Source organism: Heteronotia binoei, chromosome 4 (genome assembly GCF_032191835.1).
Source record: "Heteronotia binoei isolate CCM8104 ecotype False Entrance Well chromosome 4, APGP_CSIRO_Hbin_v1, whole genome shotgun sequence".
NCBI lineage: Eukaryota > Metazoa > Chordata > Lepidosauria > Squamata > Gekkonidae > Heteronotia > Heteronotia binoei.
This window is the reverse complement of record NC_083226.1, coordinates 9,685,142-9,707,150: the sequence shown is the minus strand read 5'-3', so window position 1 is coordinate 9,707,150 and position 22,009 is coordinate 9,685,142. Positions and strand designations below refer to the sequence as shown.

Genomic DNA, 22,009 nt, shown 5'->3' with positions numbered 1-22,009 from the left:
AAAACTGAAACGGAGGATTAATTGATATTATGTGATATATTCTTTGACTGTATAAAGCTAACTGTCAGAAAGATTAATTTCCCTCAGGACATCAGAGTATTGATTTCCCACAGAAAATCAGGGTGTAGTTAGTTCAGAAAATATCCACGGGAATTGAGGGAAATCCAGTACTGGATATCTGTTGGGGGAAGGGGAGTGCATAGTTTTGGGAATTACTTCAGGGTGCTTGCTTATATAATTAGGCTGGAGTACCCTTTGGTCCCTGCGCACCTCAGGTTACAAAACCACGAACCAGGCCTCCTAACTAGATTTTGTACTTTTAAAATAATATTGATCAGAAACATGGTAAATATTTAACATAGTATTTTTTGCCCTCCTAAGAGCACCTCTGTATTATTGGCCCAGCGTTTGTCCAGACGTGTGTTCCTCCTCCATGCTGGTCACCAGATTTGGGCTTTACCCAACCTGACTTTTCTCACCGCATTAATCATTTATTCACAGTGTTGCCAACATTTAGTGTGGAAACTAAAGTACCGCGGAGGGTCTCCCCTTTTGATGAAGAGTTCAAAGTCGACGTTTGTGCTAAGTAAGTTCTGAAGTTTATATCTTTAAAAAGAAAAGTGTGTCCCAAAAATCACAAACATCTGAAACGGTAAGAGAGTTTCCCGTCCTAGACTGTCTTTAGATGATACATTGAACTGCAGTTGGTACAAACTTCAGCAGTTTGATTAAAATCTGAGTCCAAATGCTGGCAGCCTTACTGATTCTGGTTAACCCTGCCACACAAAACACAATCTGCTCAAGGTCTGCTCTGCAGACCTGGCTGCAGCAAACCCAGATGCCAGCTCTCCAGCCCTGCCCCCAAAGAACATAGGGAGAGCTGGCCAAGCACAACAAGCCTGCTGGTTCTGGGTCTCTCACCCAGGTGCCAGTTTCCCTGCCACAGAACACAGCAAGGTTGTTAATCAGACCAATATCCCAATTCACAAAATATACAAAAAAAGAAGGCATTCTTGTAGAAGGAACAAAGCTGCGGTTTACTGAGATATAAGCAAACTATATTTTGGCCCTGGAGGTCCCTTCCAATTCTATGATTCCACATCCCTAGGGTGGTTTTTAAGGTTCAGGGGTACCTTAGACAACTGCAGCTGAGCTCTGGAGCACCTGAGATTGATAAGCCTTCCGATGGACCTGGAGATCTCCCAGAAGTTTCGCTGATCTCTACACCATAGAGAGAGTTTCCCTGGAGAAAATGGAGAGTGACCTCTACAGCATTATGCCCTGCCCTCCTTAGGCTTTGCCCCCAAATCTTCAGGAATTTCCCAGTGCAGATTTGACAACCCTCCAAGCGCCAAAGAAAACAAGAAGGTGTTTGGTCTGATTCTGACCAGCTAGATTGGAGATGCTTCTTCACTCACCCGAATGGCCCATGCCTTCTCCAAGGGCTTGCGATGCATTCTCTGTTGGCTAGACACTCCCTGCCTCTGGAGGTTACAGTGAGCTAAAACCAAAACTTGCTTCTGATTTAGGTTGCCAGGTCCTCCATCCTCCCCAGTGGGGGACTTCTTGGGGGGGCCTTCCTGGAGGGGAAGGGGATGTCCCCAGTGCAATGACATCATGCATAAGTGATGTGTTCACACTGGGGACATGCCTGAATCACAAGCAGTGAATTCACCGCTTGGAGCTCAGGTGTGTGTGCCCCTACTCTCAAAAAGCATTTAAAGGGTCCTTTGAAATGCTTTTGTGTGTGCCTGAATCCCAAGCAATGAATTCGCTGCTTGGAATTCAGGTGCGCAAGAATTCTGCTCCTCAAAAACATTTCAAGGGACCATTTAAATGTTTTTCGAGAGCTGGGGCCACATGCGCCTGAACTCCAAGTGGCGGATTCAGTTGTGCATGCCTCCTGCCTCTCTTCTGCCCCCTTGCAAGATTTAAAGGGCCCCCCAGCGGATTGACAGGCCACATGCTCTCACCCATCAGCTGAAGAGCCCTTTAAATCTCGCAGGAGGGGAGGGTGAGGGTGGCTGTGGGTGGTTGCTGTTGAGACGGGGTTTGTGCAGGGCTTCCCCTGCCAGCCAGGTGGCCAGCAATGGGTGTCAAGCATGCGGGTTCAATGACGAGTAGAAGTTGTTACAAAGACTACGTTCATTGATAGACCGATACTTTCTGTGTAACAGATTCTTGAGAGTAATACTGCATATACATTGATACAATACTTTTAAGACTTACTTCAAAAGGATTCCAAAGGATGGGGTTGCGGAGTAGCTCTCACACATAAACTATCATAAATGTCTACATTCCCACAGTGTTATCAGGACTTTGTCCTTGCTTTCCCCAGATGTCTCACACTCCCTAACGAGAATGTATGGGAAGGTGCTGATTACTTCTTCTCAAGCTAGTTTCATTTCTCACTACTTCTACTCTTTAGGCAATAAAGCAAGAAGGGGGGAGGGAAAGAATAACAAGGCTAGCAATACTGGGTCCTCCATGATGTTTCACAGGCCAGGGATAGGTAGGACCCTTTAACAATCAATTATCAATGGAATTTCACCATGCTTGACAATGGGCAGGAGCCCCTGAAATCGGGGGATCCCCCATCCCCACCTGGGAACCGGCATCCATATGTCTGACGGCCTTGGTGTAAACTACTGTTCTGGACCTCTGACTATCTGCTCTGAATCTCTCCTTCTGCCCACAGATACGATCAGTTTCCATCTTCTCTTCCAGGTATACCTATGGCCAACCTGTCCAGGGGACAGTCCAGCTCCAAGTGTGCCGGCCCCGCTATTACTACCAGCAGTGTGAGAACGATTCTGACGGGATTTGTGAAGCTGTTAGTGCCCAGGTATCGCTAACACTCTTTTCCTGCAGCCTCGGGAACTCGGGCCACTCCGCCATGCTTTCATTTAATGGTTCCCCTCCCCCCACACACCCCAGGTGCCTTTCTTTTTTTAAAAAAAATCATAAGACATGACGCTATTCATAATATATACTGCTATATATATATTTTGGTAGCATCATGAGAGTAAAAGAGTCTATGGAAAGACAAGAATGCTAGGAAAAGCTGAAGGTAGCAGAGAAAGAGGAAGAGCTTACCTGAGATGGAATGACTCAGTATTTTTATTTATTTATTTTATTTATATTTACATTTATATCCCGCCCTCCCCGCCTAGGCGGCTCAGGGCGGCTAACAACATTTCACATATTTAACAAAGGATAAAGCTTTAAAATTTTTAACAATTAAAGAAATTAAACATAAAAACCAGTTAATTAAGTTAAAATATTTAAAATACATAATTCATTACATAGAATAAATCTGGCAGCAGTAAACTTGTTTGGCGCTGGTTCTGCCAGTTTAGAAGGAAGCCACAAGACCCAGGCAAGGCTGTTAATGAGGGGCCATTTTGGAAGATGTTAGTTCATAGGGTTGTCAGTCAGAAGTGACGTGATGGCACAACACACACATACAATGTTATATACGAGAAATAAGAGTTTACAATCAAGACAAGCTTCAATATTTCTTTTTTTAACTGATTCTTTAGACTGATGGTTATTCCAGAAAGTGATGAAAAGAGACCCATCTTGTACAAACTTACTTTGTGCGTATCTGTCCCCTTCCCAGCACTCCGTTAACATGCCCTGCCCTGGTGTTCTGTCTCCATGCTGTAACTATTAACATTCTGGCTGCGGTGAATACGTTTCCAATGAAATACATCTTATTAGCTGGAATCCCTTTGGACATAACATTCCAAAGAGATGTCCCAGAGTCTTTTTGTTTGCAAAATTTATTTCGCTGACTCAAATACCTTATTTCAAAAGACTTTTGTTGCCGGGCAATGCCACCAGATATGAATAAATGAGCCTTTCTGTCCTTTACATCTCTAGCATAGGTTTATGTAGGAGGGTTTTTTCCCCCTTAGCCTAGCATGGCAGACCAACTCCATGACCTCAGATAGGGAGGGAAAGGAAGCCTTCCTTCAGGGCTGGGATCAACGTGCTCCGTGGTGGGGTAGCCCTAGTCTTCTGGTGGGACCCACTGCCACCCTCTCCCCCCCCCCCCACACACGCACCTGCTCTCCTCCCCTGCTGCCCCTCAGCTTGTCGTGAGCCCTTCCGCCGTCCACACTCGCAGCCATCTGCCCCACCCAGCATAGTCGGGAGGAGAAGGCGTGCAAACCCTGGGAGAAAGACAGATAGCTACGGCAGTGCAGGGGAGAACAAAGGCAGGCGGGCAAGCAGATGTGAGTCAGAGGAGGGGGGCAGGCACTCTCTGTCCAGGGCCCACTGAAATCTGGAACCAGCACTGCCGTCCTCTCTCTGTCGGCCCTCAACCGTCACAGCCTGGAGTGAGCGATCCAGTATGTCCCCAGCGACTGTTTCCTTGCCCCATTTGAAGAAGAAGAAGAAGATATTGGATTTATATCCCGCCCTCCACTCTGAAGAGTCTCAGAGCGGCTCACAATCTCCTTTCCCTTCCTCCCCCGCAACAGACACCCTGTGAGGTGGGTGGGGCTGGAGAGGGCTCTCACAACAGCTGCCCTTTCAAGGACAGAGTCTCAGAGCGGCCTACAATCTCCTTTCCCTTCCTCCCTCACAACAGACACCCTGTGCGGTGGGTGGGGCTGGAGAGGGCTCTCACAGCAGCTGCCCTTTCAAGGACAGAGTCTCAGAACGGCCTACAATCTCCTTTACCTTCCTCCCCCACAACAGACACCCTGTGAGGTGGGTGGGGCTGGAGAGGGCTCCCACAGCAGCTGCCCTTTCAAGGACAGAGTCTCAGAACGGCCTACAATCTCCTTTACCTTCCTCCCCCACAACAGACACCCTGTGAGGTGGGTGGGGCTGGAGAGGGCTCCCACAGCAGCTGCCCTTTCAAGGACAGAGTCTCAGAGCGGCCTACAATCTCCTTTCCCTTCCTCCCCCACAACAGACACCCTGTGAAGTGGGTGGGGCTGGAGAGGGCTCTCACAGCAGCTGCCCTTTCAAGGACAGCCTCTGTCAGAGCTATGGCTGACCCAAGGCCATTCCAGCAGCTGCAAGTGGAGGAGGGGGGAATCCAATCCAGTTCTCCCAGTTAAGAGAGCTATGGCTAACCCAAGGCCATTTCAGCAGGTGCAAGTGGAGGAGTGGGAAATCAAACCCGGTTCTCCCAGATAAGAGAGCTATGACTGACCCAAGGCCATTCCAGCAGGTGTAAGTGTAGGAGTGGGGAATCAAACCCGGTTCTCCAAGATAAGAGAGCTATGACTGACCCAAGGCCATTCCAGCAGGTGTAAGTGTAGGAGTGGGGAATCAAACCCGGTTCTGCCAGATAAGAGAGCTATGGCTGACCCAAGGCCATTCCAGTGGCTGCAAGTGGAGAAGTGGGGAATCAAACCCAGTTCTTCCAGATAAAAGAGCTCTGGCTGACCCAAGGCCATTCCAGCAGGTACAAGTGGAGGAGTGGGGAATCAAACCCGGTTCTCCCAGATAAGAGTCCAAGTACTTCACCACTACAACCAAACTGGCTCTCCAGAAAAAAATGGCAACTTTGCCCATGTTTTTGCATGTCCTCCAGCCTTTCACAAGGGACTTCTCTTTTAATGAAGGGGTCAGGAGGCACTCAGGTTACTCAGGCAGTCATTTCATGGTGCTGTGTTGTGCCCAACAACTATTGTTCCACAGTCGCAGGCACCAGGCCTCATTTTGGGCAGGAGCTCACAGGAGCAGGGCTCTGGAATCTCTTATCTTTCTTAACGCCCCCCCCCCCACCCAAATACTTGCTTCTATCTCCATTGTTCAATCCCCCTGTGAGGATTTTGCTGAACTCTAAAATTTGACAAACTTGCTAATATTTTTCCCTACAAAAAAATGGGAAAGCAACCAAAACATATAAAGCAAGCAAATGAACATATGAACATATGAAGTTGCCTTATACTGAATCAGACCCTTGGTCCATCAAAGTCAGTATTGTCTACTCAGACTGGCAGCGGCTCTCCAGGGTCTCAAGCTGAGGTTTTTCACACCTATTTGCCTGGACCCTTTTTTGGAGATGCCGGGGATTGAACCTGGGACCTTCAGCTTACCAAGCAGATGCTCTACCACTGAGCCACCGTCCCTCCCCTATGGAAATCTTTGTCATACCACTGTGGCCACATAAGAGAAAGTAATTTAAAAAGTATGAGTGGGGGGGAGGTTTTATTATGACCGTTATAATTCAAGAAACGTTTTAAGGTCGCTGCTGAGCTGCTGTAATTTAGTGCACCTTCCAGTGATGTCAGGGGTGGGTGTGGCATATGCAAATGAGTTGTGCTAATGAGCTCCAGCAGCTCTTTTTCCACATACACTGTGTGTACGCCTTCACTGCTAAGATGGGTACAGCCACTTCGCCTATTTATCTTTCACTTCATCTGTAAAGGACATTGCCTTTAAAGAAAACGTTTTTGCGCAACTTGCAAACGGATGCTAGAAGGAGCCTGAGGCGTTTTTTCAGAAAGATAACTGTGTCATCAGAATTTTTTTTTTTAATTCAAAGTTGTTAGAATAATGTCACCAGAAAGTTGTATTACAATGATAACGTCATCAGAAATGTCACCTGTTGTAGGATGGGAGGCCAGGAAGACCTTCAGGGGCATGGTGTTCTGCTTTTCTCAAGAATAAAATGGAAGGGGCAAAATGTCAAGCATGCGGGTTCAATGACGAGTTGAAGTTGATACAAAGACTACATTTATTGATAAACCAATACTTTCTGTGTAACAGGTTCTTGAGAGTAATGCTGCAAATACATTGATACAATACTTTTAAGGCTTACTTCAAAAGGATTCCAAAGGGTGGGGGTGCGGGGTAGCTCTCACACATGAACTATCATAAATGTCTACATTCTCATAGTGTTATCAGGACTCTGTCCTTGCTTTCCCCAGTTGTGTCGCACTCCCTACCAGGAATGTATGGGAAGGTGCTGATTACTTCTCAGTTCGTTTCGTTTCTCACTACTTCTACTTTTCAGGCAATTAAGCAAGAAGGGGGAAGGGAAAGAATAACAAAACTAGCACAGTTTGGTCCTCCATGATACTTCACAGACCAGTGTTAGGAAGGACCCTAGAACAATCAATTATCAATGGAATTTCACCATGCTTGACACTAAATGAGATTGAGTAGAATTCAACATCTTTGGTTTTCTCTTCTATACATTTGGACTCACTATAGGAACATGCCTTTGTTTTGTAGGGATCTTCAGTCCTGTTCTGTTTGCATTGCTCCTTCTCTCCTTCACCCAAACCAATTTCGCATTCACTTTACGCCGCTCTCATATACACCTGCCAACTTTCACGTTATTTGATGCCATTCTACAAAATCCAATGTCATATTATCTTTGTCTGTTTTTAAATGTGATTTTCCATTGTTTCCGTCGCAATGCACGAGCCAGCCTGCTCACCACAATGTTCCCCTCACTTTTCAGCTGGGCAAAGACGGCTGCACTTCCGAGACGATTGGCACAAAAGCTTTCCGCCTTTACACAAACCTGGGCAAAGATCGTTATTTCTTTTCGTCGCTTCAAGTGAAGGCGGTTGTGACGGAGAACGGAACAGGTAATAACCATCAAGTAATAGGCTGTAATATGGCACCGGCAGCAGAAGCCGTGAGAAAGACATCACGTCCAGCTGCTCCTTTGTATAAAATTCATTTAAGAATGGCTAATAGGTTGCATTCTGCCATGTTGCTCACGCATTTCTTTTCAAGCCGCAAAAAACCCCTAATGCTACTATCTTGCTTCTTCCTCCTTCCTGCCTCTGACTCTTGTGTTTGCTTTTTTATCTCACAGGTATCCAGAAATCAACCAATGACTATGTCTCAGTCTACCAAGCCAAAAAGACTGTATCTCTGGAGTTGTCAGAATCATACTATAAAAGAAAAATTCCATACACTGGACAGGTAGGGAACTCTGGAGAACATATTCAAGGGGTAATGAATGCTCCAGCATTGTAGAAGGCATCTTCTACTGTGGTAGGGTTGCCAATCCCCAGATGGGGGCAGGGGATCCCCTGGTTTGGAGGCCTTCCCCCGGCTTCAGGGTCGTCAGAAAGCGGGGGAAGGGGGGGGAATGTCTGCTGGGAACTCTATTATTCCCTATAGAGATTTCTTCCCATAGAAAATCATGGAGATTTGATCCGTGGGTATCTGGGGCTCTGGGGGGGCTGTTTTTTGAGGTAGAGGCACCAAATTTTTGGTACAGCATCCAGTGCCTCTCCCCAAAATATCCCCCAAGTTTCAAAACGATTGGACCAGGGGGTCCAATTCTATGAGCCCCAAAGAAGGTGCCCCTATCCTTCATGATTTCCTATGGAAGGAAGGCATTGAAAAGGTGTGCGGTCCCTTTAAATGTGAGGGCCAGCACTCCCTTTGGAGTTCAATGATGTTTGTCACAGGCTTGATCTTGGCTCCACCCCTACTGTCTCCTGTCTCCACCCCCAAAGTCTCCTGGCTCCACCCCCAAAGTCCCCAGATATTTCTTAAATTGATCTTGGCAACCCAATGTGGGCACTCTCGGGACACACAAACCAGTTTCCAATTCACTTTACACTGCTCTCATGTTCCTCTTCTCAGCGGGGATTCCTTCCAGTTCCACACTATAGTATCTGCCCATGCTGCGAGTAACACCAGCATTTTCATGATGTAGTGCTAGAGTGGCGCAGAGTGGTAAAGCTGCAGTACTGCAGTCTGAACTTTGTTTCCCCCTGTGCAGATTCGGCTGAAAGACGAGAATGACGCCCCCGTTGCCAAAGGGCTGCTCTTCTTGGAGCTTGATGGGGAGGTTGTGGCTAACTACACCACGGATGAGAACGGCACTGCTCGGTTTTCCATCGACACCTCCCAGCTCTCTGAGCCTCGCTATAAATTGAAGGTAAGCCACTGAAAGGTGGAGTGACCCTGTTGAAGTGACCAGGGCTTTTTTTGTAGCAGGAACTCCTTTGCATATTAGACTATACCTCCCTGATGTAGCCAATCCTCCTGCAGCTTACAGGAGGACTGTAAGAGCCCTGTAAGCTCTTGGAGGATTGGATACATCAGGGAGGTGTGGCCTAATATGCAAAGGAACTCCTGCTAGAATTCCACCCCTGATTAGGCCGCGCCCCCTGATGTAGCCAATCCTCCTGCAGCTTACAGTAGGCCCTGGACTAAGAGCCCTGTAAGCTCTTGGAGGATTGGCTACATCAGGGAGGTGTGGCCTAATATGCAAAGGAGTCCCTGCTACAAAAAAAAACCCTGGATGTGACCAATAGAGCAGATGCCCTCCTTAGGTGACTAGCTCTGCCCAGCCTATGTGCACCCTGTCAAACTATCATGTTCCTCAGACAGTAGGGTGGGACTTGGAATTACAGCTTATCTCCTGACTACAGGGATCAGTTCCCCTGGAGGAAGTGGCTGCTTTGGAGGGTGGACTCTGTCCTCCCCAGGCTCACCCCCAAATCTCCAGGAGTTTCCCAGCTTGGATCTAGCGACTCTTCCACCCCCTCCCCATATCTCATAGGTGGCCAGAGGCAACTGCCAACCCTACATCACAGAGCGGCAGCCACACCTGGGGAGTCACCTGGGGGTGAGGGCTGTCGGTCAAATAGTTCCTTTGGGAAATACTCGAGCGTTCCTCTTTCTACCCCAACGAGCATGGGATGCTTTACTTATCGTGCTTTCCCTCCTTACTAGGTTTACCATCACCCAGATCAATGTACGGAGTATGGCTGGCTCGAAACGGAGCAGCCAGAAGCCATCCGCTACATCCATCGCTTCTACTCCCGGACTGACAGCTTTGTGAAGGTGGAGCCCGTGGAAGAAGAGCTGAAGTGTGGCCAGCAAAGGCCAGTGACCGTGCACTATGTCCTCAGCAGAGGAGACCACCACGAGGAGTCGGCCACCAGCCTTGACTTCTTTTACGTTGTAAGTGCAGAAAGACTGAATCTCTCGCTTTCCTGTGTCTCTCTTCACAGAACGTTGGATAAGTAAGGTCTTATCCGTAGTTTCACAGACCAGCCATCGTTGCTGCAGTTAACTGGGCTTATTATCTGGACATCCGACGAGTTATTTAACTGGCATTGCGGCATTATGTATGAAGTGCTTACAATTCTACCAAGCTTGGTACAAATTATAACATAAACACGTCCCTGCCAGGTGCTTTTGAGGCCGTCAGTAGCTTTTATTAATTAATTAATTAATTAATTTGATTTATATCCCGCCCTACCCCCCACCAAGGCGGGCTCAGGGCGGCTCACAATACAAAGATTCTAACATAAAGTTCAAATTTAAATATAATAACAATTAACATAGTTAAAAAATTAAAACATTAAAAAATATTTAAAAACAGTGCATTCGTCCAACAACATGCAATCCATACACTTCCTTCAGTTTTTGGTACTTTAGTGGTTTGGTGCCGGTCAGTTATAGGCCAACCGGAAGAGGACTGTCTTACAGGCCCTGCGGAATTGTCCAATATCCCGCAGGGCCCTGACCTCTTCCGGTAACTGGTTCCACCAGCAAGGGGCTGTTATTGAGAAGGCCCTGTCCCTGGTTGACTTCAACCGGGCCTCCTTTGGCCCGGGGATTGTGAGCAGATTTTGGGAGCCAGATCGCAGTACTCTCTGGGGAACATATGGGAAGAGACGGTCCCTAAGGTAGGCAGGTCCTAGACCATATAGGGCTTTAAAGGTGATAACCAGCACCTTGTACCGGACTCGGTATATTATTGGCAGCCAGTGCAGTCCCCGAAGGCCCGGCTGAATATGCTCCCGTCTAGGGAGCCCTAATAGCAGCCGGGCAGCGGCGTTCTGCACTAGCTGCAACTTCCGGGTTCGGCACAGGGGCAGCCCCATGTAGAGGGCATTCTTCTTCTTTTACCTTATTTACTCAAAAGGAAGATGGCTCTGAATGTATAATGACCGGCTTAAAAATATTATCCACGCAAAAAAGATATCGTCAAGCGTAACTGTGAATTGTGTGCGGATGTAAGATGGCTTTTTTATGGTAAGACTTGTGGGGAAAAAACCCGAGTCTTGCATTTGAGTAAATACTATCCGTTGCCCCTTTGGTTCTTTCGGCTCCAGTTGTTGATGCGTGAACCGCTTTGTGCAGCTGCCGTTTAAAAAAAGAAAAGAAAAAATGCAGTTCCCACCATTACATTGTTGCAATACTTCTACATCCACCAATATCCATTAACTGAAGGAGAAGATTAATTCTCATAAGGAGCAGACGCTGAAGGCCTATAGAGACATCTAAATAGAAAGTCTCAATTCAAATTGAATGTTTTCCTTTTAACTATGCGCAGAAGTGTGCAGGCAGTCCCCAAGTCCCAGCAGCCCCATTTCCAAAATGTCAAGCCCTGAGATTCCCAATAATGAAGTCTTGTGTTTTATTTCAAATAGACTGGTTTATTTAGGAATTCAAAGATGCCCAAGGAACGTGGTCTTTGGAAATACTGAGATACCAGAGGTTACATGGTGCTATATAGCAGGGGTGGCCAACGGTAGCTCTCCAGATGTTTTTTTGCCTACAAATCCCATCAGCCCCAGCCTTTGGCCATGTTGGCTGGGGCTGATGGGAGTTGTAGGCAAAAAAAACATCTGGAGATTTTTGGCCACCCCTGCCATATAGGGTATCATAAACCGTTACAAAAAAAGGGCTTCATTCAAATCTAAAGTTCAAAGGGTACGGCAGGAACTTTCTTTACACTACAAAAGCATTCTCACACTAACTCTTGAACTGGTAACAGGCCTGTGAAAATTTGGGAGTGCACTCTTCAAACACAGCGTGCCTTTCCCAGTAACATAAACATTCGTGGCCAGCTGGCAAGGTGGACATGGTGGTTGGGCTGTAAATAATTGAGAAGGACCAGAGCATTGGTTTAACATTTGCTCAGCCGTCTTATATCACAATAGTCGGGCTTGACAGGGATCCCCTGGTTTTTCAGGCTCCTCCCCACTGTCAGTCAATTGGCCATCGGGGGGAGGGGGCAGCCCCGCCCCAACAGCCACCATGTGCCTTTTAACCTAGGCAGGCTTAGAAGAGGTTTGCAACTGTTTGTGTTTCTGAATGTGTGCGTGCCTTTATATCCGCAAGAGGAAAGCTTCAAGGGGCAGGGCAAGCCGACAGAGTCACACGGCTCTCAGGCCCTCTGTTTGTTTGGAGGAAAACTCCACTTCCTAGGCCAGGGGTGGCTGAACTTGCTTAATGTAAGAGCCGCATAGAATAAACGTCACATGTTTGAGACCTGCAATGCATGAACACCAGATGTTTGGGGGGGGGGGGAGGAAGGAAACGTCCCTCAGTGGCTATTAGCCACAGAGTATTGATGGAACTCTCTGTTTATAACTTTGCCTTACAGTCGCAGTCGCTTTGCGGTCCTCCAAAGAGGCCTCCAAACGTAGTGCTGTATGGAAATTTTTGACGTTGCTCACTGTTTTCTTTCAAAGAGTCTTGTTTCTCTGTTTCTTACAGCTGATGACCCAAGGCAAAATTGTGGTTGATGGCAAGCAGCAAGTCAACGTCAGAGGCAAGTGCTGTGATTTTCAGAGCAGAGGGTGGACACAAGAAAGCAGGTAGACTCTGGCGCCTTGGAGACAAACGTCACCAGAGCCAGATGTCTTCAAAACTCAGCGGAGGGATAATTGTCAAAGGCATCAAGTGGCCTGCCCCCACTTTGGTGGGCGGTTTGGTGTAGTGGTGAAGTGTGTGGGCTCTTATCTGGGAGAACCGGGTTTGATTCCCCACTCCTCCACTTGCACCTGCTGGAACGGCCTTGGGTCAGCCATAGCTCTGGCAGAGGTTGTCCTTGAAAGGGCAGACTCTTATCTGGGAGAACCGGGTTTGATTCCCCACTCCTCCACTTGCACCTGCTAGCATGGCCTTGGGTCAGCCATAGCTCTGGCAGAGGTTGTCCTTGAAAGGGCAGCTGCTGTGAAAGCCCTCTCCAGCCCCACCCACCTCACAGGGTGTCTGTTGTGGGGGAGGAAGGAAAAGGAGGTTGTAGGCCGCTCTGAGACTCTGTCCTTGAAAGGGCAGTTGCTGTGAGAGCCCTCTCCAGCCCCACCCACCTCACAGGGTGTCTGTAGTGGGGGAGGAAGGGAAAGAAAATTGTAGGCCACTCTGAGATTCTGTCCTTGAAAGGGCAGCTGCTGTGAGAGCCCTCTCAGCCCCACCCACCTCACAGGGTGTCTGTAGTGGGGGAGGAAGGGAAAGGAAATTGTAGGCTGCTCTGAGACTCTGTCCTTGAAGGGGCAGCTGCTGTGAGAGCCCTCTCAGCCCCACCCACCTCACAGGGTGTCTGTAGTGGGGGAGGAAGGGGAAGGAAATTGTAGGCCGCTCTGAGACTCTGTCCTTGAAAAGGCAGCTGCTGGGAGAGCCGTCTCCAGCCCCACCCACCTCACAGGGTGTCTGTTGTGGGGGAGGAAGGGAAAGGAGATTGTGAGCCACTCTGAGACTCTTCGGAGTGGAGGGCAGGATATAAATCCAATATCTTCTTCTTCATCATCTAGTCAGAATGAGAATTTCACCTGTGGAGTTTCAAAATAAATCTGAAGGTCCTTCTTTGGGTGAAAAAAAAACGGTGAATTTCAGGGGAACAAGAATTTCAGTATGACTAGCAAAATCTATTCCACCTATCCATAGTCGAAATGGTATTTAAGCCATTCTTGTCTTGTGTCATGTTACAGCCCTTGCTTGGTTTGCTGATATAGTAGGGGAGGGGTGGGGCAGTTATCCATGCAGCTATAAAATTTCCAGGAATTTTGAAGCCACTGAAAATAGGATACAATCCAGAAACTCGGTCCACATAATATACTGTTCCAATATTAAAGTGCCAAGTTTATATGAATTGGATTTGAATCGAATTTGATCTAGTTATATTTATTCACACTGAGTAGTAGCACAAGCCCTGTATTCCATCGGGAAGCTGGGTGCACTTTGAGACATCGAGGAACGCAACTGGCACTCTGAACAGTTCCACTTTTGTGCAAGAATTTACATGGACTTATATAAACTTGAAGAGCCCCGTGGCGCAGAGTGGTAAAGCTGCAGCACTGCAGTCTGAGCTCCCTACTCACAACCTGAGTTCGATCGCAGCAGAAGCTGGTTCAGGTAGCCGGCTCCAGATTGACTCAGCCTTCCATCCTTCCAAGGTCGGCATAATGAGTCCCCAGCTTGCTGGGGGGGAAGTGTGGATGACTGGGGAAGCCAATGGCAAACCACCCCGTAAAAATGCCTAGGGCGCCTTGGGGCAGCGAGCTGCCTCTGCTTATATCCCATGTTAGTGTCACCGCCACCAAAGGGGCTATACACTTATGGGGAAAGTCTGGGCTATCCCAGCCCAACAGCACGGGGTAGACAAGATCAGGTACCTCTAAAAGTGGCAGCAGCAGCTCTGTCTCTCCAACCCAGACCCACATTGCAGACCCTCCCAGTTGCAGGGAGCAGCAGGTTCCTTCATTGCAACCTGGGCAAACATTGGAAGGCCAGAGGTAAGAAGAAGAAGATATTGGATTTATATCCCGCCCTCCACTCCGAAGAGTCTCAGAGCGGCTCGCAATCTCCTTTCCCTTCCTCCCCCACAACAGACACCCTGTGAGGTGGGTGGGGCTGAGAGGGCTCTCCCAGCAGCTGCCCCTTCAAGGACAGAGTCTCAGAACGGCCTATAATCTCCTTTACCTTCCTCCCCCACAACAGACACCCTGTGAGGTGGGTGGGGCTGGAGAGGGCTCTCACAGCAGCTGCCCTTTCAAGGACAACCTCTGCCAGAGCTATGGCTGACCCAAGGCCATTCCAGCAGGTGCAAGTGGAGGAGTGGGGAATCAAACCCGGTTCTCCCAGATAAGAGTCCACACACTTAACCACTACACCAAACTGGCTCTCCAAACTGTTGTGGTCCATGCTGGCCTCCAAACACGAAGATAGTCTCAGGGACCCCCAGCATTGGGTTTCAGCTTGCAGTAGTTCTAACATGCCAGGCAAACAACCAGTGGCTTTCCCATCAATTACTGCCCTGTAACTGAGCCCCGTGGCACAGAGTGGTAAAGCTGCAGTACTGCAGTCGGAGCCCTCTGCTCACGACCTGAGTTCGAGCCCAGAGGAAGCTGGTTCAGGTAGCCAGCTCCAGGTTGACTCAGCCTTCCATCCTTCCGAGGTCGGTAAAATGAGCACCCAGCTTGCTGGGGGGTGGGAATTGTAGATGACTGGGGAAGGCAATGGCAAACCACCCCGTCAAAAGTCTGCCGTGAAAACGTTGTGAAAGCAACGTCACCCCAGAGTCGGCAGCGACTGGTGCTCGCACAGGGGACCTTTCCTTTACCTTTATATCAACTCGAGACCTTAATATTGGAACAGTATATTATATGGGCTGAGTTTTTGGATTGTATTTTATTTTCAATGAATAGCAAATGAGTCCTGCAGACTGTGGAATTGTTGGATGTTATTGGTTAAGGACACTAGCCGTAATTTTAAAAAATATATTTTTATTGGAAATATAATTTACAAAACTTGTTACTAATTTGGTCACGGTATATTTTCGAGTAACCTCTTCTTTCCATGACTCTTTCTGGGGCCATTCCTCCTGGTGGTGGCTGCAGATCTTCTGGGATAAACCACTGATCTCCAGGGGACAGCGATCAGTCCCCCTGGAGAAAATGGCTGCTCTGGAAGGCGGACTCTGTGGCATTGTACCCTGCTGAGGCCCCTCCCCTCCCCAAGCCCCACCCTCCCCAGGCTCCACCCCCAAAACCTTCAGGTATTTCCCAACCCAGACCTGGGTGCCCAGTCTATGGATATATAGTGGTTTGAAGGAGAGGTGAAAAAGGTCACCCACAAAAGAAAAGTCAGGTCAAAAGGGCCAGAGAAGCGATGAAAACCCTGTATTCTATTCTCATAAAGATCAGGCATCCTAGATCCAGAAATGCATCTTGCATTTAAGAAGTGTATGCAGCGGCGTCACTGGGGCGGGGCCAAGGGGGCCATTGGCCCTCCCCCAGAGCATTCTCATTGGCCCCCCTCTCCGCCTTGCGCAAGCGTCGACGGCCGCCTCTAGTTGTTGCCCGCCCGGAGCCCGCGCCTGGAGCAGTGAGTCACCCATGGAGTCGGAGGAGAGGGGGATGGCGCTGGGACGCGGCTGAGTCAAGGCCTGACGCATGGTGGTTGGCTGGCGGGCGGCTCCTCCCGGGTGCTGGCGGGCCTGTGAAGGGAAGGGGGCTTCGCGGCGTCTACCGACCGGGGCACATCCACCTACTCTACCCCAGGCACGGGCTCCGGGTGGGCAGCAACTAGAGGCGGCCGTCAACGCTTGCGCAAGGCGGAGAGGGCGCAGCTCCCTCCAAAACACGGGCGGGGAGGGAGAGGGGCTTCCTGCCTTCCCACGCTTTTGCGCAGCCAGCAGGGCGCACTTGGCCCCAGGGTGCAACCCACCCTAGTGACGCCTCTGGGGCGCACTTGGCCCCAGGGTGTAACCCACGCACTTGGCCCCAGGGTGCAACCCACGCACTTGGCCCCAGGGTGCAACCTACCCTAGTGACGCCTCTGACTGTATGACCAATTTCCCACTAGATCTTTACTTCTGGTTTAGGCCTATCCCCAAGATGACATTCTACACTAAAATTATAGAATCTTGGTTTCTCTGATTCTCGTGCAGAATGTCAGTTTGGGGACAGGGCTAAACCAGGATTAAAGGTCTCGTACGGAATTGGTCTATGTGTCTACAGCATGCCCACTTTTGGAAGTATCTCACCCATTCTAAAAGGCAACCTATTTATAGGGGGTTTTCCCATAAACCTCCAAATGTCCAATGGAAAAATTGAAAAAAAGAGCCACAGGAAAACAAAATTGTCCCACCCCCAGAATTTTTCCGGTTTTTTCCAAGATCTTCACAGTTATCCACTGAATCCATTGCATGTTAATAGGTTCTATCCAAGGAAGATGTATAATCCAGTGCAAAGATTGCAGAGTCACATACATTGAGTAGGGTTACCCACACTGGGTTGGTAAATTCCTGGAGATTGAGGGGTGGAGCCTTGGGTAGGGTGTGGTTTCAGGAGGGGAGGAACCTCAGTTAAGTATACTGCCCTGCAAATCACCTTTCGCAGCTGCCATTTTTTCCCCAAAGGGAATTCCTCTCAGGCATCCGGAGATCAGTCGTTAATGCTAGGAGATCTCCAGGTCTCACCTGGAGGTTGGTAAGCCTATAATCATGCCAAAGCGCTCCAGTTTGTTTTGCTTGGACAACGGTTAAGCTAGCTTGCCAGCTTTTCTTGCTCTCTCTTCTTGACTGTACTGTAATTTGACGTATTTTCCTGCACAGTTGGACATCCCGGCTCTTTCTCCGTCTCACTGAACGTTGATGAGAAATTGGCTCCAAGATCCAGGATGATGGTTTATCTCTTGCATGACGGGGAGCTGGTGGCCGACAGCATCTCTTTCGAAGTTGAGAAGTGCTTCCGAAACAAGGTGAGAGCATGTCAGCCCCTTCCTTGGGGCTGAGGTGTGTTTCTGCCCGTTGTTCTGCGCTTTGTTGTAAGTAGGCTTCCCAATTCCCAGGTCCCAGAGGGGTATCCCCCGGTTTTACAGGCTTCCCCCCTCCCCCAGCCAGCTGGCCGGCGGGGGAAGCCCCGCCCCCACAGCCATCATACACCTCCACCAACGATTCCCATAGGGAATGATGGGGAATTGATCCACGGGTATCGGGGGCTCTGGAGGGGCTGTTTTTTGAGATAGAGGCACCAGATTTTCAGTATAGCATCTAGTGCCTCTCCCCAAAATACCTCCCAAGTTTCAAAAAGATTGGATCAGGGGGTCCAGTTCTATGAGCCCCAAAAGAAGGTGCCCCTATCCTTATTTCATTATTTCCTATGGAAGGAAGGCATTTAAAAAGATGTGCAGTCCCTTTAAATGTGATGGCCAGAAATCCCTTGAAGTTCAGTTATGCTCGTCACACCCTTGCTCTCGGCTCCGCCCACAATGTCTCCTGGCTCCACCCCCAAAGTCCCCAGATATTTCTTGAATTGGACTTGGCAACCCTAGTTGTAACACCAGTCCCTAAAGACATGGAGCTCAAGAATAAACAGTCATATATTCGGGATTATTGTCAGGAATCTCTGGTCCTTGGAGTCTGGCAGGAAAGCTGGAAGATGTATCAGAAACATAACGGCCACCTTCCAGTGGGGCCTGGCAATCTCCAGGAATTACATTCGATCTCCAGATTATTTAGACCTCCTGGAGTTTACAGTAGGCCCTGTACTAAGAGCCCTGTAAGCTCCAGGAGGATTGGAGCCTCCTGCTCACGGGTATCGCGTTCTCTTAATAGAGAGCAGGAAGAGGCTTCGCTCCCCCCCTCCCTTCTGGAAGAAAATGCGATTTAAGAGATTATTAAAAGAATTAATAATTCTTAAGAGATTGTTAAGAGAATTAAAAGAATTAAGATTATTAAGGAAATTGCTATTAAGAGAACGCCGTGCCCACCAAAGCAGGAAAGCAGGAGGCTGGCGTTGCTCTTCTAAGCACACGGGATGTGGGGGGAGGTGGTTCCTGGTGTGTGTGTGGGGGGGGAGGCAAGTCAGTGGGCAGCAGGGGCAACATCCGACCAGGCAAGCTACAAAGGAGCGGAAGGGGCAGGCGGGTGGAGGAAGAAGCAAAGCAGGGATTTGTCTAGGGCAGGGGTGGGGAACCCTTTTTTCTGCCAAGGGCCTTATGGATATTTATATCATCATTGGTGGGCCATAAAAAATTATCAACTTAAAAAACAGTGCTCTGTCGAGGGAGAATGATTCAGGCCAGCAGAATTAATGCAAATGATTGTTTTTTCTATTTGAAGTCATGTGGTGAGAGTCTAATTGGCACACACACACACACACACACACCCGACCCGCCGCCCTAGGCAAATGCATAGGTCCAGGGCTTTTTTGGTAGAAAAAGCCCAGCAGGAACTCAGTAGCATTTTAGACCACATCCCCTAATATTAGCATATTAGGTCATACACTCATTAGCATATTAGGCCACACCATCCGGGATAATCAAGTGCAAACTGAACTGGGACAGTAACTTTTCCAGGCCCTGCAGCAGTCCTGGCCGGCCAGGCCCCGGGGAGGCTGCCACATGGCTTGGGTTCAGTCCAGTGATCCTCAAGGGCCACACCAAGTCACCTCGAGGGCCATATACAGCCCTTGGGACAGAGGTTCCCCACCCCTAGTCTAGGGCATGGGGAGAGCCAATTTGGTGCCCCCTACCCTGCCGGCACCCTAGGCAATTGCCTAGTTTGCCTAGTGGGCGAGCCAGCCCTGCCGAATATGCAAAGGAGTTCCTGCTCCCCCCCCCCAAAAAAAAGCCCTCGCTGAGGTACATCCTACTCAAGCCTTTTCAGTGGCCACCCCATCCCCCTGCAGCGGCCTCCCAGAAGAGTTCATGGGGGCTCCTGCCTTCTCCTGGATTCCTGGTGAGACTGCCAAACAGAGCTCTTCCAGAGAGGAATGGTGGTATAGAGAGATACGGGGTTTTCCTCCTGCCACTAGTGGTAATAAAGGAAGCCCTGGATCAACTCACTTGGAACTCTGGCAGGGGGAGAACATCCACTGGTTGGGGGGGGGGGGGGTCCAAGGTGTCTTTGGGCTGTTTTTAATGTTTTTGTATCTGTTGTTTAAAATGTTTTAAGGAAAAAAAGAAAATATCTTTCACATTGGCGTTGCTCATCACGGCTCCTGAGAAGCTCAGGAGCAAAGCAGGCATATATACGTTTTAAAACAAAACGAATAGGAATGGAGCCGTTAGAAGAGCACGGGATGAACAAGAGCAAGCAGAGAACAAGGGGAGGAGACAAAGGGCCAGTCTGAAAATGTTGCCTGACGGGAGCACAGTGCGGCGTTCTTGTTCCCCCGCCCTCCTTGCACCTTCTCAGGTGTCAAAACATCTCTGGAGAGGGGGGAAGTGTTAGTTCCTGATGGGGCATAAAGGGAGGAACAAGAGGGCCTCAGATAGTCACACTGTCGCACACACCATCTGTGCCGAGAGTTGAGTCCCTCCAGCCCAAATTAAGAGACTCAACAGCCAGAGTTCCAAGTGAGTTGATCCAGAGCTTCCTTTATTACCACCAGTGGCAGGAGGAAAAACCCGTATCTCTCTATACCACCATTCCTCCTGCGTTTTCCCTCAAACCCATCTTTGCAAAACACAGCACATTTATACAGTTTCTGATAACAAAGCAGGTCTCGTCGACTGGTTACAAATCCTCGCTCTTAGACTTTTGTGGTGTCTCATTGGCTTAAAGAAACCCGTCTCTACCAGGGTGAGGTAATTCCTTAGGGAGTTCTTGGTTCCCTACTCCCAATCTCCTGTCTTCCAGCATCCTCCCGGTTTCTGGTTTCGTTCCAGAGAATGGGTCAGTACTCCCAATCTCTACTGTGTGGGCGAGATGGCTCCTTTCAGACTAGGAGGTCCTTCCTTGATGCAGGGAGAAACGCTTCCCTTATCAAAGGATGCTAACAGACCTCTGAAAATGTTTGCTTGCTAGAGAATGTGCTTCCTTTCATATATTTTATACTTAGCAAGGACTCTTAATAGAGGCCTATTGTCTATTGTCCCAGACCGCTTCAGGCTTGGGATAGAGAGAGAGAAACTACTATGTGCTTTTAAAGCAAGCCCTGCAAATATAATACTTTGAAGGTAACAGCTCAAATGCGACGGTAGTGCAAGGTAGGTTAGAGTTCCGTGATCTGGATTAGTGCAATTCTATTTGGCACTCAGTCCATGCTCTAATGCAAATCTGAATCTGCGTCCTACACGCCGTGGACCTGATCAGGATCCGATCCTCATCACATTGCTACATCTAGACTGGCCCTAAAAGTAGAACAAAGCCACAGCTAACTAGAAGTTATAGGACGGCATTCGCTGACAGATTTGAGCTGGCTAATCTGCGCCCTGCCTGTAATGAGGTTGGGTGGCTTGCCACTGAGGAAGTTTCTGGGAGGCATTTCGTCTTCCTGCTGGGCTGCAGCTAAGATGCTAGAAGTAGCCACACGTTTCAGCTGATCTGTCTGATCTTGTTTCCGTTCAACAGTCAGGGGTAGTTCTGTGGGGAAAGCTGTTAAGCAGATACCATAATGTAAGGTAGTAGGGTTATGTAGTGCAGATGTGAAGGGAGAGGTGGTGAAGGAGAAGGACATCCAGTAAGTACATTTGATCCAATAGCAGAGGGGAAAAAACGGCATGTGGATACTTTACCATGAGACATACGTGGTCCTTCAAGAGTGAATGTCAGACGTGGAACTTCAAACAGAGACGAATCATTTTGTAGCAAAATTAATCCATTTATTTGAGAACAATCAGTCTGGTTAGAAGCAAGTTGAGTTTGATAACTCTCAAGGCTATGCCTTGGGCTTTTGTACATTTCAAAGAGGGAAAACAATAAAATCATTCTCACACCCTCAGAGACAGTTGATGCTTCCCATATTCTCTTATCTCCTTCCCCGGGAAGCCACCCCGCTGGTTACCTTGGACATGTTAACTTCAAAGGCTCCAGATGTTCTCTGTACCAAGTGTGAAATTCCTCTCCTTGCGGTCAGTGATTGCTTTGGGTTTGGAGGCACATTACTGTTCTCACGGTTAGTAGGGAACAGGGGTCATAGCAAGTTACAAAATGGGGTTAGTTATGTCAAGCAGTTACATCTATAGGTTAAACCAGTAAGGCTAAGTTACACGTCTGACAGTGAACAATGGTCTCCCTATGACTGATGATGCTGTTCAATTCCAGGTCAGTCTGCAGTTCTCTGAGAAACAAGCCCTTCCAGCCTCCAGCGTCAACCTTGACATCGAAGCTGTCCCCAATTCCATCTGTGCCTTGCGAGCTACAGATAAGAGCGTCCTGCATTTGAGGCCCGGAATGGACCTGTCTCCTGACAATGTAAGCCCAACATTTCCACACTCCATAGTATTATTAGGATATCTTTCCTCCACTCGGACTGGAGATACCATTAGCTGTGCAAGAGGGGGAGGTCCTGATAAAGGTTCTCCCCCCATCTTC

At 48.7% G+C, this 22,009-nt stretch overlaps 1 protein-coding gene across 1 annotated transcript in view; it reads left to right on the top strand.

Annotated features, from left to right (window-relative positions):
- LOC132569863 (ovostatin-like) overlaps positions 1 to 22,009 on the top strand; it is a 142,250-nt gene that overhangs the window by 66,243 nt on the left and 53,998 nt on the right. Inside the window, 9 exon segments of the mRNA XM_060236294.1 lie at positions 502 to 586; positions 2,728 to 2,845; positions 7,439 to 7,568; positions 7,802 to 7,911; positions 8,723 to 8,881; positions 9,682 to 9,912; positions 12,463 to 12,517; positions 17,303 to 17,448; positions 21,740 to 21,889. Of these exon segments, the coding sequence (XP_060092277.1) occupies positions 502 to 586; positions 2,728 to 2,845; positions 7,439 to 7,568; positions 7,802 to 7,911; positions 8,723 to 8,881; positions 9,682 to 9,912; positions 12,463 to 12,517; positions 17,303 to 17,448; positions 21,740 to 21,889 (1,184 nt within the window).